General features: G+C 44.1%; 1 protein-coding gene across 1 annotated transcript in view; it reads left to right on the top strand.

The window, feature by feature from the left end:
* The window catches only part of CA7 (carbonic anhydrase 7), a 162,988-nt gene extending 159,217 nt beyond the window's left edge, over positions 1-3,771 (top strand). The window contains exon 7 of the mRNA XM_085639495.1: positions 2,208-3,771. Within this exon, the coding sequence (XP_085495621.1) occupies positions 2,208-2,336 (129 nt within the window). The 3' untranslated portion in view covers positions 2,337-3,771. The remainder of the gene's footprint in view (positions 1-2,207) is intronic.
* The last annotated feature ends 12,515 nt before the right edge of the window (positions 3,772-16,286 follow it).

The following is a 16,286-nucleotide window of genomic DNA, read 5'->3' as shown; positions in this document are numbered from 1 at the left end:
TTGATTTGATCAGGTTTGATGAGTTACCATTTCTCTCTTACACTGAGAAAAAAGTGAAGAATGAGTATTAAGGATAGATCCTGAAGAAAGCCCATGAATATGTCTGGCAAACTAGCTGAACTGAAACATGTTGATCATGAAGGGAGAGTGAGGAAGGAACACTAATAGATACCTTATACCCCCGCTCCCTCCTTGTTGTTTTTAACCTCACATACCCATGGTGACTTGAGGTACTGGTCCCATCAGATGATTTCCACATGTTCATGAAATGAAAAATGAATTTATTAAGCGCGTTAAACCCAAGGGTATCTAAGCGCTATGTCTGAAAAACACAGCTAAGCACAAAGAAAGCCTATGATGAGAAAAGCCATGTTTTTAACGTTTATTTGAATGAGGCAAAGGAGTCAAGTCTAGTGATGTAGGTGGGCAGTTAATCCCACAACTTTTGCAGCAGCCTTGGAGATGGACCGACCTACCCATCTGACTTTCTGGAACCTGGGCACGGAGACCTTCCTAGCTGAAGAGGATCTGAGTGACCTGCCTGGAGTGTATCAGCTGAAGAGGGAGGAGAGATGTTTGAACCCTTTGTGATGGAGCGCGAGGAAGACTAGACAAATTGCCTTAAAAACAATGCGCCTCCTCACAGGAAGCCAATGCAGTGCTCTAATGACTTCTCTGACAGACACCCATTTGGCAGTGTTAAGAATAAGGAGCGCAGCTGCATTTTGCACCACTTGTAACTTGGTAAGTGAGGAGGCATTAATATTTAGGTAGACCACTTTGCAGTAATCGAACCTGGAGGAGACTAAAGCAAAGGCCACTAAGTGACACAATTCAACTGATCAAAAGGGAAGATTTTCCTAAGAGTTTTGATTATGTGAAAGAAGGTACTCGTAATACAATTGACCTGAGTCAAAGTTCAGGGAAGTGTCAAAGATTGCTCCAAGACGTTTGGCCACTTTAACAGGCCACATTCCTCAGGCCACCAACAGCAGGACCAGAGGGATTCTTGTGCACCAAACACCGGCACCTCAATTTTTTCTGTGTTTAGTTTAAGAAAATTTTCTTTTATCCAGATGTCAATCTTGGTCATGCAGAAATTAAACTTGCTAGCTACTGTCCGAGATGGATACAATAATCTATGTGTTGTCGGCATATGAGAGTGCTTGAAAACTGCATGAACGTATTAGTTCAGTGAGAGGAGCAACGTACAGATTAAAAAGAGTGGGACTCAATGAAGACCCCTGGGGGACCCCGCAGGTAAGACTAATGTCCTTCACTTTAAAGCCCCCATAACTGACAAACTGCAATCTGTTGGTGAGAAAGGAATGGCAGAGATTGAGTGCTTTCCCTCTGACACCTGCCTGATGAAGGCGTTGAACCAGGCACATGGGTGAGACTTTGTCAAAGGCTGCAGACAAATCTAGCAGCACCAAGACAGCCGCCCCACCTGATACTCTCTGTAGCAGCCACAAGTGCAGTTTCTGTGCTGTGACTACTTCTGTAGCCATTTTGTGAAGCTGTTTCCCATTTTTGCCCTTTTGACATCCTTTTACTAATTCAACATTTCTGGATGGCACAATTTGCACTATTATTGCACATCGATGGTCGTTGCGTAAGACAAGAAAACACTTCCCAATACAGGCTAAAAACAAAAACAATGGCTTTTCAATCTCATACCCTACAATGTGCTTCAACACGCCAGATAGGCACAATCGGTGCTATACAAACCCTACATTACAATACATTCTCCTAGTAACTCTAGCGCCCATAATTTCCAATGCCTGTGGTATCAGGATGCCAGGTTCCTACCCCCTTAATTCCAGCTCGCTTGTAAGTAGGGCCTACGTCTGGCACAGGGAGTGGAAAGAAAGAGTGAAGAGAGATTCTAAGATATTTTCTAACAAACACAACTCTGTAGGTACTTCTGATTTTGCACCCGGCTTGATTTGTTATTCTAACCACAAAGGCACTCAATCTAGGGAAGTGTTCCACTTCCTAGCCCTGCTTGGGGAAGTTGTTTGGCTTTTCCTTATGTCAGTATAATTGCATTGAATCAGAGGACTTTAAGCATATATTGTCATCCAACAAATGGTGGCATTTCCTGAAATTGTGTGACATTACACTTGTAATGAAGCAATTTCTATACATTGAAAACCCAAACGTCCCTAATGATATTCATATATGGCATTTATGTTTTTGCATAGATGGAAAAGTTCAGAAAAATCCTACTTTTCAACGCAGAGGAAGAAGATGCAAGAATTCACATGGTAAACAACTTCCGGCCTCCCCAGCCTCTGAAGGGGAGATGCGTCCATGCCTCCTTCCTGTCCTAACGAAGACACCAGTGCTGTCTGGCAGCTGCTACTGTGCTTCCATCTCAATGACCAAACCCGACCCACTGCCTCTCCATGGGCCTCTTGGAATTCAAACAGCCATTTTCATGAACTATGTTATTTTTGTGGTGCAGCAACAAAAGTCATGAATTGACCTTTGGTTTACATTTTTGTATAGATCAAATCTATTTTTTTTCCCAGTGGAATTGTGTTTTTCGGCAGAGAGATATGTTTGGAAAATGAGACGAGTGTACTGTATAATTTGTAGGGTTGCCACTTGACCAATATTTAACAATATAGATGATATTTTTACATGAAAGCGGGTACACGTTTGTTGAGAAAAGTTAAAGATAGTATTTTTAAATTGTATGTACTAATAGCAGCTTATGTGTGTTCTGAAAACGTAAACTCTACGCCCAGATCTCTGCCAAAGAAAGTTCATTCAAGGAGAATGTTTGGAGATTGGCCAATTAATGGTGTCCTGCAGGGTTGGATTGGGATTAAAAATAGGCCTGGGCAGGCTAAAAAAAAGTGGCCCACGTTTGCAGTTTGCCTTTCCGCAAAACACTGCTTTGGGAAAGTTTAATGAAAAGAAGGGGGGAGATCTCTGACAGAGGCATGTTTTGATAAATTCACTTAGATAAAAAAAAAAAGGCATGGATTAGTTCACACTGGTGAATCACACCTGAATATAAGTGAGATCACTTCAGCTCAGTCCCCATACCCCCGCTCAATCTGCTTACACTAATGGGCCGGCCCAGCGAGGGAAAGGGAGTGACACCTCTGCCCGTTGGTAAGAGGGAGGTAATAGAGGCCCATCTGCCTCCAGAAAGGCCACTCAGGCACCCAATGGGCCGCTGGTGGCATCCGAACAGCACAGACACAGCCCAAATCAGCCCACGGCTGGAACTCGGATACCGACCCTTGGCCATTGCCCAAGTGCCCGCCTTACCAATCCGACCCTGGTGTCCTGTCCACTACACATCACACTTCACTGGCCGGGTGCACCAAAATATGATAGTTTTTGTTTCTGGAAGAGGTGGGATAGCCACAAGTTCTTTAGAAAATATCCTGCCACCTTACATCAATAATTATAAACGCAAAATATTTTTTATAATCTAGGGGAAGAATGAATGATAGAGGTTTTATGTCATAGCATGGTATAAATTAACATTTATTTTGTTGCACAGATATTTGTCATCAATCACACGTTGCCTGTGAAATCGAGCCATGAAGCAGCTAAGTTTGTTGGTGATTCGTCAGAGTGAGTCCCAGCTTTGTTAATGATGATTCACGCCACATTGGATGCTAATGAAAGTGGAACTTGTGAACTTTGAACCTGAGCATTACAGCAGACATAGCTAATTATGCAATTCTTAAGATGGTTATAGAATTCTTCATGATAATGATGATCTAATTAAATATTAGCAAGCCATAATGTGTTCATAGTCTTTTTCCTTAACATTTCCAATTCTGTTTTTATTGAACCATATTTCTGTTAAATACGTGAATGGTGATTGTTAAAATTTGTGCTTGCCAATGTTCAGCTCTCTACTCAGTGGAAACCAGAGAATGTTTTAGGCCCAAATCGCAAAGTTTTTGCTGTGACTTGCTATTATGGTATTTCAGGCTTACTTCAGGCATTATGGACTAAGCCAATAGTACTACAAAAATAAGTCCGACCAAAACATTTTTTTTCTCTGTGCCTTAGTAATCTGACCATCCATAGCTTGCAAAGTACAATAAAATACATATTAAGTAAGAAAATAATCGACGAGTAAGTGAGTAGTAAACAGGGTACCCAAAGCAGCCCTGGCAATTTTGTCGGATAGTCCCTGGAGGGGGTGTGGGGCATGCAAGTGTGAAGCACTGCTGCTTTTGTTACTGGGGGCCGAAATTGCAGCACCGCTGCAAAACCGGACCCCTGTAAAACAAGCATTGGCATAGCCAATAGGTCTTACCTTTGGGACCTTATTAAGTGTTTGGCCATGCAACAGTTGCAAAACTAAATACTAATAAGGTCCCAAAAGCGAGACCTATTGGCTATGCAAAGCGGCCCTGCGGCCGCGAAAGTGAAAGTAATCGCGGTAAAGCGCGGCGCGCGCGTCCGCCCGCGCACATGCACTGTGGCTCTAGGCTGGCCTGGTAGCACTTTTTGGAGCCCTCTCAATAAGTCTTGCCAGACCAGCGCATGCGCTGGGTCAGGCCAGACCTAAAAAGCGGCCCCTACAGCTGGCAAAACCGGTCCCCACACTTCCAGCCTCCCGGGGAAACGCTGATGCCTGTTACAGTGTGGCCCTGGTAGTAAACTACCATTTGTGTACAACACTGCTGGAAAGGGTAGAGAGCAAACAGGGGCTACCTAGGGGCGTAACACAGGCCCCCGCAGCCCCCGCGGTGCGGGGGCCCTAAGCTCCAGGGGGCCCCCTCAGCACAGCACTCTTGCCGGAGAGCTCTTAATTGAGTCTGGAGGGGGCCCCTTCACGTTCCTTGCAGGGAGGCCCCCTCAATTTTCGTTACGCCAGTGGGGCTACTTGACCCCAAACATGATGGCTGAGGTAATTTGCCACTGGTATCCTGGGGCCCTGCAAACTAGGCTAAGAACAACCTTTCTGCCCTAGACTCTCGGGGTAGAGAAAGCAAGCATCAAAGGCTTCTCAGGGAGGTAATGCGGGGGATGGGAGCGAAGAACTCAACAACCAACAGACACTGCAACATATTGTCCAATCCTGTGTTTATCTTTTGAATAAAAGATAGTACTTTAATCACTGCACAGTGCAATCAAGGGAATACAACTCCGGGTTAAAGTCGAACGTCTAATTGGAGAGGCAGCACTAGTCAGACACCGGTGGAATTCACTATATTCACTTCCAAGCCGAATATGCGCCCAACAGTTCAGTTCACTTCTCACTTGTGAGATGTTCATAAAAACTATTAGTTCTTGCGGCAGGCCCGCTACTTAATCTCTTGTGCGCACACAGTTCTCAAGGCTTGTGGTTGCCTTCCTCTGGGAATTGCAGCCTAGATGGATGTGGGATGGATGTGTGCAGTGGTCCTTCTTCTCCAGCAGCTTCTGTGCTGTCAGGGCTATGGCTGCGACCTCGCTTGGAACTTGAAGACTTTGGGTGTTTCGATGCAGAGGTTCCCACAGGCAGCTCTCATCAGGGCATATCAGCAACAAGGCGATATAAAATTATCGCTGCTTTTGCGTCCGTTTTCGGGTGAAAAGCGGCGATAATTTTATCGCCTAATTAGCACGCTATCGCGTGAAACCTTGCATTAGCACCTGGATTCTTGACGTCCAGCTTTGCATCTCTAATGAGATGCAAAGTGGGTGTCCTGACCTGACATGACTGGAGAAATGTCGCTAAGCGACATTTCTCCTATCATCAAGCCCCATGCTATGAAGCATAGCGGCAAGAAAAGTAGCGATAACCCCTGTTATCGCTACTTTCCTTACGTCTGCTTCAGGACTGATATCCTATGGAAGGTGGATATCATGGCTAAGTATGTGTGTCCCTATCATCAAGCTAACGCCAATCTTCGTGATATTATCGCTGGGTTTCCAGCGATAATCTCACGTTTGGCAGTTAGCGCTAGGATTTTTATCGCTTTTGAGGTAAGCGTTGCTAATAGCACGCTATCTCAGCGATAAAAATCCACGTTAGTCGGCGATAATTATCCAAGCACTAAGTGCGCTTAGCGATAATTATCGACGGTTGTTGCTGATATGCCCCATCTTTGGCAAATGTGGCCTCCCTAGGTGGGGTGCAGACAGAAAGCTAGTATGACAGGTGTGGCCTCTGGGGCCATCTTGACCTTGTGGATGGCTTCATCAGCTCTAGGACAAACAGGGAGAACACCTCGCCCCTGTTGATCACTTAGGCTTTGACGTGAGCAGAGACAGCACTAGTCTTTCTGCCGCAGCAGGCTGCCGATTTCTCTCAATACTTGATTTCTGTAGGAGGCTGATGCAGCTCACAACCAGAACCCCTTCCACATACAGGACACTCATGGCTTCACTGCTCAGCAGTCTGCCATTCTCTCTGGCTATTCTCCATGTCAAGAATATGCTGGCCATCTCCTCCTGGACAATTTCTCTTCCTGTAAGGCCAGGTATTCTCCTTCCCTCTCTCAATATGCAGATTTACTTTTACATGCTAGGCAGATCCTCAACTCCCACAGTAGAAATTGCAGTGTTGTCCGCACACCTCTGGGCGACTGTATGTCAGTCAGACACCAGCGCTAATCTCACAGCAGTCCTTTGAGTACCATAACCAGCACTTCCTTCCTTAGTCATGAAGAACTAGAACAAGTGGGTAAGTTTGGATCTCACTTTTACACACATGTTCCCGAGAATGACTCAGGTTTCACAGTTGATTTGAGATTGTCCTCTGTCAAATATAGGGGCATATTTACAAGCCCCTATCACTTTTTTTGACGCTCTGGTGGCGTATCCCCATTTCAATATTTACAAGGTAGTGCTAAGCCACTTAAAAGTCTTAACGCCACCTTGCAAATATGCCCCTTTCCACCAAAGTCCTCTGTTGCAAAGGGGCGTGCAATGGGTGCTGCTATGGGAGTTCCACCCCAACACCCACTGCTTTTTGACACTGCCCCAGATTTACAAGGAAGTGTTAATCTGTGGCAGTACCAAAAACTAACGCCATGCAAGAGCAGGCGTTAGAATGCTGCACAAGGAGAAATGCTTTCATTTCTCCTCGATTTTGCTTTTTCTGTGTGCTGCATTTTGCAGCACACATAGAAAGAGCAAAAAAGGCATTAATGATTGTTTATGTGCAGGAAGGTGTCCCTTCCTGTACCTAAACAATCATTAAATAATTACGATTTGATTTGATTGTAAATTTATAAAGCTCAGCAATTACCCAAATGCATCAAGGCGCTATAGATCACCATACGAAAAAACCTGCTATTACTCCAGAAACAGAAGGTAACTACAAGGAGAATAACCATGTCTTAAGAGCCTTCCTGAAGGGCAAGAGATGAGGGATGGCCCTTATGTTTTGTGGAAGAGTGTTCCAGAGTTTGCTCGCGGCCATAGAAAACGCTCTATCACCCCATTTATTTATTTTGGTTCTCGGTACCGTGAGCTATAGTTGAAGCGAAGAACGAAGGAGTCTGCCTGGGAGATACCGGCCAAACATTGTTTTTAATCTTGTTGGGTATGGGAGGTGAAGGGTCTTATGTACAATGCAGAGAGATTTAAAGCTGATGTGCTTTTTAATTGTGAGCCTGTGAAGGGTCTCCCATCACACAACAGCACACGAAAGTGTGAGATCTTTGCACCTCTCTGTCATTCGGCTTCCTGACGCAGTAATCAGGGACTGACAAAAGGGCGGATCATGCTTAGAAATGCCTTCAATTTATTTGAGCAACAGAAACAGAAGTCCCACCTATCACCCCTACCATTTAGCAAACTGCAGTTCTCAGAAAGAACAACCCAGTAACCCTTTGTTAAAAAGGTCCCCACAAAATGTCTAAATCTAGCCTTGTCTCCACCCTCCCTCAGTACAGTGTCTGTGTCTCCAACAGAGGGATAATAAAACTTGAGGGGGTCCCCTGCCAAGTACATAGAGGGGGCCCCCATGATCTGGACCCGGTCAGGTCTGGACTAGGGCCAGCCGCCCGTGCACAGTGCCAGAGGGGGTCCCCTGCAGCTCGGCTACCTGCACCGCGGGGGCTACGGGGGTCAATGTTACGCCACAGGTCTCCAACCTCCTGCCACAGGAATGTAGGCAATACACTTACACTGTCTGGGGAAGCTATATCTTTTTTCCATCTTGTGTCATGCTAAACATGGGGTCATTCAAAATGGCTCCCACTAAGCCTAGTGCTCAGAATTTCACCACACACAGAGTCCTTCTGCTACACATGTCACACAGACATGGGCTAGACATATATAGATGTCATATCAGTGCAAGTATCTGAGGTTCACATAACTGCAGAACTTTACATAATAGAAGTCAGGAGTCCAAAGTATTTGTGACACAGAGAAAAACGTTTGGTGTCACTAATAATTCACAATAATTTGGTAAGCTGCCACAATTATTTTATGTGATTCATCCATGATATGGGCAGTAGTCTTATACCCATAATGAAGGCATGCTTGGTTGAATTCCTCCAAATCACAAACCAGGTTCTAGAGCTCTCATTACTAGGGACAGGTTTAGACCTATGTGCACACACAGGATTAGCATGATGCTAGGGCCAAACAAAAAGAGGGGAATATGAATAAAGATGCCACATATTTTTTTCATGTACTGTGCATGAAGGCTACACCCCTTTCGTTTAAAAAAGCTGTGTCTAACAAAAGGCGTGCTGCCTCTATTAAAAAGAAACTGCAGCATGGGGGCTTTTACCCCCAAAAAAGCATCTGTTCATCAAACAAATGCTTTTGTTTTATAAATGCCCCATGCCGCTGTTTCACTTTTATAGCAGCCATGCACCTTTCCTTAGACATGGCTCTTCTAAAGAAAGGGGCGTGGCCTTCAATCACGTGGAAGTACAGCATGGGGGCCTTGACAATGCCATAGTTCTTGCATTTGCGAAAGTTTTAAGCTGTTGGCATTTACAATGCCAATAGCTCAAACTCGTAAATGCGAGACCTAGGACATTGCAAACAAGCGCCCGCAATTGTCTACTGTGAAATTGAAAGCATGGCGCGCTGAATGTAAGGAAAGCACGTCGTGCCTGCCCTAGGGCAAAACCCTTTAAAGAAAATAGTGCTTACAGACAAATTAAAACATACCGTGTTGCAACAGAAGTAAAAGAGCCAGTCGCCATGGGAGGTTTAAAATGAAGACAAGGCTGTACTAAGGAGGGACTAACAAGGCGATTAAGGAATCAGAAGCCAGCATTTACAAAGGACAACAACACAAGCCAATGACAAATATTGGTGGAGAGTGGGCGGGGCTTCAAATCACTAACTCAGTACAGCATGGAATGCAGAGCAAAGCATGCACTGCCCAGGGTTGACCTAAAATTACATGATTCTGGTTCCAGGCTGTGCCACAGTTTCCGCTCCTAGCCATCCTCCTCTTCTCCTCAAGACGTGCATGTTCACGAGATTTTGAGTACTGTGTCTCCATGTAGGATCAGTGTGCAGAATTAAGGGTGTCCAGTATATTCTGACAGTTCCCAGATCTAGGGCAGGCTGATTTTCAAATCTGTAGATTTCTGTGATCTGTGTAAACTTCTATTATGTGTCTAGCTCCTATTAAATAACGTATCCATTATTCAAAAGATTTCTTTATGCTTAAACGTTCTTTATCTGGGGTAGTGTCGTTTAATTCTGCTGGGAAAAACTTCTGAAAAAAGTGGCCACTGGATGCACCTGTTCAGTTGCAGGATTCCTCTGGGATAACCCCCCCCCCCCCCCCCACAGCATGGCATAGGGCGTCAGTTTCTGCAATAAACAGCAGTCACACATTTTGATGCTACAATATGGGGGTACAGAAGAAAGGTTTAGCAATGGATCTTATAATCTCAGAGGATTAATGAATGGATGTTTGATACAAAAATAGTGAAGCCTAGAAACCTTTGCACAGCCTTTATAGAAGTGAGGTGTGGGCCACTGGATTATTACTAAAACTGTCGTCTCATTCATTTTAATACCCTGTTGATTAATTATGTATCCAATACATTTTACAGATGCAGTGTGAAATACACACTTATCTAGTTTTAGCAAAATTATGATGTTATCTTAATCTCTGAAACACTTCTTTAACATTTTGCACATGTTTCCAAGGAATCAAAGAAAATAAAATGCTATCTAAGCAAACTATACAGAACACATACAAAAAACATCTCAGGACTTCATCAATTAAATACTGAAATATTGCTGCAGTGTTGCAGAATCCACAGGGCAGAACCAGATAGGATTATAATCCAACCTCGGTTCAAATCACAGTTTTCCACTCATAACCCTCTCAGACACTGACTTAATAATAGGCTCCTGTGAGATCACGCTTGGTAAAGATCTTTGCATGCTTAATCTGATCTAAAAGGACAGATGCTCAAAGGCAGTGGCTATCTCTTTTTCTGTAACTCTGGTGATTGCTCTATTGTCAATACATGTTTTTAGCTCACCTCGCTTCTCACACACAACAAATAAAGGTGAAGAGGCAGGTGACTGTGATGGCCTGATAAATCCATTAGCTAAATTACCACAATGTATTGTCAAGTGTGTTCTGTTTCAGATTCTATGACTACATATATTTGGCCACAAGTTATATCTGTTCCAGGGTCTAGATCAATGTTAAAATTATAGGGCCGATTCACATAGGTAAACTTAGACCTTTGGTCTAAACTTAGACCAAAAGTCTAAGTTTATGACTTTGGGAATTCACAAAGAGCATTTATGAGTACTATCTTTATGTCCACACTCGGGCTGGATCTCCTCCTGAGTGCCGACATAAAGATAGTGGGGCAGATTTATGATAACTGGCGCATCCCTGCATATCAGCAGGGATGCGCCAGTTATTATGCGCCACAGCTGCGCCACCATGGATGCGCCGCATTTATAATGCGGCGCACCATGGGGCAAAAACAGCACAGATGCGTGACGCATCTGTGCCGTAAAAGTGGCGCATTGCTGGAGTTGCGTCGCAAGCGCGACGCAGCTCCAGCAATGTTCTGGGGGGCCCTATCTGTACAATGCTGCGTCAATCCTTACGCCTGCTTCAAGCAGGCGCAGGGTTTTGACGCAGCATGGGCCTAAAAGTTACTGAGTGAAATCTTGTAGATTTCACTCAGCCACTTTTAGGAGGCGTTCCTGCGCCGGAACGCCCCCACCTGCCCTGGAACGCCTACATGTGGCGCAGGGCTTTACAACATGACGCATCTCCCAGATGCGTCACGTTGTAAATACCCCGCACCATGGCGCAGGATTTGCGCCGCTGCTGCGTCACAAAAGTGACGCAACGGCGGCGCAAAAGTGGCGCAAGTGCAACATAAATCTGCCCAAGTATTTGTAAATGCCCTTAGTCATAAACTTAGACGTTTTGTCTTAGTTTATACCATACGTCTAAGTTTACCTTTGTGAATCAGGCCCTTAATAAATTCCCTTTATGAATTCCCAAAGTCGTAAACTCAGACGTTTGTTCTATGTTTAGACCAGATGTCTAAGTTCACCTTCGTGAATCGTGTCCATAGTGTCTATGTGCAGGTAATATGCTCCCATTCTTCTTAAGAAGCACATTTTGGAAACGTTTATAACAATCAAGTAAGATAGTTATACAACCAGTAGCATGCTGTGTTAAAATTCCTGCTAATTCCTGAAAGGGTGATTTTGAAATGATACACTGATTGGTCAACAATTGTTGGTATGACAATCAGAATTAAACTGCAATGGTTTTGCTGCCCAGTTGCTACTAATGTTAAAATAAAACTCATGTCCTGAAGTATACTAGTGTAACATGCATTTAATTCAATATAGCAAGCGGCACATTGAATAATCAGAAGACAATTGTGTTGGAAGGTGGTTTATTAATAGGTACAGGTACATACCTACAGCTAGTAGTAACACCACAATCACAAATAAGGTCCATTCAAGTCTTAATAAATTAATCCTTGCCTAACCCTGGGTAGCTTGGTTCATGAGCAGTAAGGCGTAACTTAGGAGACCGGTATGTAAAGCATTTACTATCACTAAAACTGTAACTAAGTAAGATACAACCCACATTAAACCTCCAACACCAACTTATAGCAAAAAGGAAATCGTTTTATCTTTAAAATGACACCAAAATGACAAAACTCCAATGTATGGAAGTGGAGATATGAATGTTTAAAACCTAAATGTAAAAATGTGATTTCTAGTGCTTAAATGCATAAAGCGCCAACCAGAGACATCTGGTCGCGCTTGACTGAGACCAAGTCAACCGTTATGTAGCACGGGTCAGATATGATGGGGTGGGTTGGGCCGGTTAAAAATATACCTTTGCACTTTTTTGGTGCTTCTTCTCTCAACATCGAGCGAGTCTCCTCGGCAGACTGGGTTGCGGTTTGAAAACGGCGGCTTGCTTCAGCGCAAGGCCTTGATGATTCCTGGAGGTCTTTTTTCTCATCGGCAACGGCGAAGTCCTCTGGAGCTTTCAGCAAGCCAAACCTGAAGTTCGGGCTAAGTCATGGATCGACGTTGCTGGTATAACTTTCGATGACGGGTCGGTCACCTTATGAAGCTTTTACACAAAAATTCTCCAAATGATTCCAATCTTCTGGATCTTCTTCCAGAAGGTCTTTTTGGGGCCTTGAAGGGTCCACAACACCAGTCAAGGTTCTAGAAGCTCTGAGTTGCTCCTTGGAGAGTTGGGACTACGGTTCCCACAATGCACCTGGTCAAATCCTTAAAAGTTCTCTTGACACTGGTCAGCTGGGCTATTCTTGGTGGAGATGATGCATGTGACTTCTTGAAGCTTTTTTGTACTTGTTGCTTTCAGGGAGTCCTCGCCTTAATCCTTTGACTCAAGGCAAAATGCTCTTTTGTGAAGCCCGGAGTGTGCGGTAGGTGCAGTCCTTGAGAGTGTAGTCGTCTCTTTGTATAGACCAGGGGTTCAGCAGGGCAGTCCTTCTTTTCTTGATACTACCAGGAAGGGATCTGAGTCACTGGACAGCTCTCCCATGTTTATATAGGTTTCTGGCCAGGCAAGAAGGGGGCTACACCTGACCAATGGGGTGCAGTGTGGTACCTTCTGTGATGACACTGTCCTTAGAAATGTGGCATATTCTTGTCCCAGAAAGCACTGTTTCACAAAAATCAAAATGGAGATAATCTATCCTGGAGGTTCAGGTCTGACTAACCCAACCCACAGGCGTGGCTAACTTTTCCCTGCACATCCCGTCTCCTAATTCAATTACAGGGGCTCCCACCTGGCTGGGGGTCCAGGAAGTGGGGGTGGGCCTGGTTCCTGTCCTCGCTGTAAAGACCAGTTTGACTACCCAGCCCCCTGCCTGTTTTGGCATCTGCTGCTGCAGATCTCCTTCTATCAGATGTCTCCTTTGTATCAGCCCAGGCCATTTCACACCTCATTAAGCCAGCGTGGCTCAGCCTGCCAAACGCTGGCCAATCAGAAGAGGTTGCTACAGGGCTGATTTTAGGTAACTTTAAGAAAGCAGTTCTAAAACTAGTTACCAGCAATAATTATAATAAATCCAACCGTGGCAAGTTGCTGGATTTATTGCAACTTTAGGTTTCATACTTTGAATTATTATTTTAGCTCACTCCTGTGAAAAGTTAGGCTTTATTAAAGTTTAATCAAGTCTTCCCATATTAGCCTATGGAGCTAATGTACTACAATGGGGAAGAATGAAATTGGCAGTTTTTCCCTCACCAAGGCATAAAAACATATTTTATAATGTCCCTGCTTATTTTGACAATGCACCCTGCCCTTGGGGCACCTAGGGCAGACCTTTGGGGTGACCTATATGTAAAAGTAAGGTAGTTTAAGAATTTGGAAGTACCTTTAATTCCAAAGTCGAATTTGGACATAGTTTTATTTGAAAAGCAGCCAGCACAGCAGGGCTGGTTTTAGAATGACTGTGGGCACCGCAGCAGTGCACACTTAAGTGCGTTAGATCCACTAGCCCTCTAAATCTACATGTCCTACCATATACTAGGGCCTTATAGGTAGGTTGTCAGTACCAATTGTAATTACACCTAATGACCATGTGCCATTTAACCAGAGCACTGGCCCTACGCCTAGCTAGCAGAGCACAGGGCACAATCACAGTCAGAAAACCAGCATCTAGTAATCTAAATGGGGGTAAAAAGTGGGGGGGGGGGACAGCTGCAAAAAGTCCTGTTTTCTTACAGAAGATAATTTTAGCTGACCAGAGATCTTGCCCTGAAGGGTCAGTTGGTGCATGTACTGTTAATTGCACATTTGGACAGTTTTTATGCACCTTTCCCTCTATAGAAGTCAATGGAGCATGAACATGTTGCAGAAACACATTACTTCAGTGAAATGTATCTAATGAGCAGGCTGAAGAAATTTCCAAAAAGAAAAATGTGAGACGTTCTTTAAACTAGAATGCAAATGCCTGAACGCACTGCTTAATTCATTAATTTCCTAAAACCATGCTTCTGGTTGCCAACATTGAAAACAAGGCTCTGCTTTACTATGAGATGCAGGAAATGTGCAAATGTACTACCTCAAATAAAAGAGTTTCTAAGCCTACTAAAGTCATAACAATTAGCATGCACAGTGAGGCTGATGAACAATTTCGGTTAATGTATAAACAATATCCAAATTTAAATATTGATCAGTCCACGTTGTGCTATACGTATGGAGGGATAAATTAACGTTAAAGCAATAGGAATGCATAATCATGCTCCCCCACTAGAACTATTCAACGTCAAACATAGCATTGCCTGAATAACTTTCAATTGTGGTGCATCAATCAAAATAAAACAATTCTTTTCACGATGACTCCCAAAACATACCAAGTGATTTCCGTATCTTGATCGATGGAGTATGAAGACAAAACGCCCCACTACCAAAATGAAGCTCCACCAGTGCGTGATCAAGAATGAACATCAGAGCTAAACTCTTGAAGGAAAGAGGAATGGATGTGAAAGAAAGAAGACAACGCTGGAATGGATCAGTCTTGTCAACCACAAGTCTCTTGTACTTTAAGGAATTCACAAAAGTGCATTCAAAGGTGAATGACAAATCTATATTGAAGATAAATAAAACAAACAAAGTTTTGCTATGTTGCAAACATTTGAAAATGCTTTGACAAAGAGAGGTATTGATGAATATGCTTACTGGCTTTGTATTGGTGGGCCGTGGGGAACCTAAGCCACAAATGAAGGAAGCTGATAACAGCAACCCGGGGTCAATACTGAAACTGGAATTCAGGGAACAAGAGAAGACCAAGCACAGCAACCAAAAGCAATACGCTATCCAGGGGCAAGACAGAATTCAAGACAACTGTTCAGCAAACAACTAAATTGTAATCCAAGAGGCAAGTCAAAGTTTAGGCAGCCAGTTAGCAAACAGTATCAAATTGTAATGCAGAGAGCAATTCAGAATTCAGATAAGAAGTTTGAGGAACTGAGGGAACTGAATAGGGAACAAAACAATAGAGGTGAGGGACGCAATAGCAGTGTGTGAACTGATTAAAAGTGAAGGAGCCAATACAGCGTGGAAAAGTTGCCAGGCACCTTCCACATGAAGTGGACTACTTATAAAGCCTGGATACCACTCCTAATCTGGAAGACAGTAATATTGACTTCCACCATTGATGATCCTTCCTCCCCAGCTACCATAGACTGGCCTGCCACAACCTTCCTGGCTTTCTCCACCTTATTCACTCTCTTACAGACAAGACGCCCAATACCCGGATCAAGTTCAATGCCTGCATGACTGAAATCGCCCACTGGATGAAGACCAACATTCTAAAGCTGAACGCTGACAAGACTAAAAACGTGATCTTTGGGAACAGCACATCACTGTGGGGCTCCACCTGGTGGCTAGCAGAACCAGGACCAACACCCACCACCAGCTCCTAGAACCTCTTGATCATCATTGGCGGCAAACTCAATGTAACAGCCCAAGTAAATGCTGTCACCGCCTCATGCTTCATACACTGAAGATGCTCACGAAGATTTCCCAATGGCTCGCAATTAGCACTGAGATCACCATAACACGAGCCCTGGTCACAAGCAAGCTGTACTACGGGAACACCCTCTATGCTGGGATCAACAAAAAACTGAACAGAAGGCTGCAGACGATTCAGAACTTGGCGGCTAAAATCTCTCTCAACATCCCATGGTGCATTCACATCACATCACATCTAGAGGAGATCCACTGTCTCCCTATTCACAAATGAGCACAATTCAGACTCCTCACCCACACATTCAAGGCACAACATAACACTGGCCCAGCATACTTCAATAGCCATCACAAACCTTTCAAACAACTCCATTTG

The sequence above is a fragment of the Triturus cristatus genome, chromosome 12 (genome assembly GCF_964204655.1).
Source record: "Triturus cristatus chromosome 12, aTriCri1.1, whole genome shotgun sequence".
Classification (NCBI taxonomy): Eukaryota; Metazoa; Chordata; class Amphibia; order Caudata; family Salamandridae; genus Triturus; species Triturus cristatus.
This window is presented reverse-complemented; position numbering and strand designations above follow the sequence as displayed.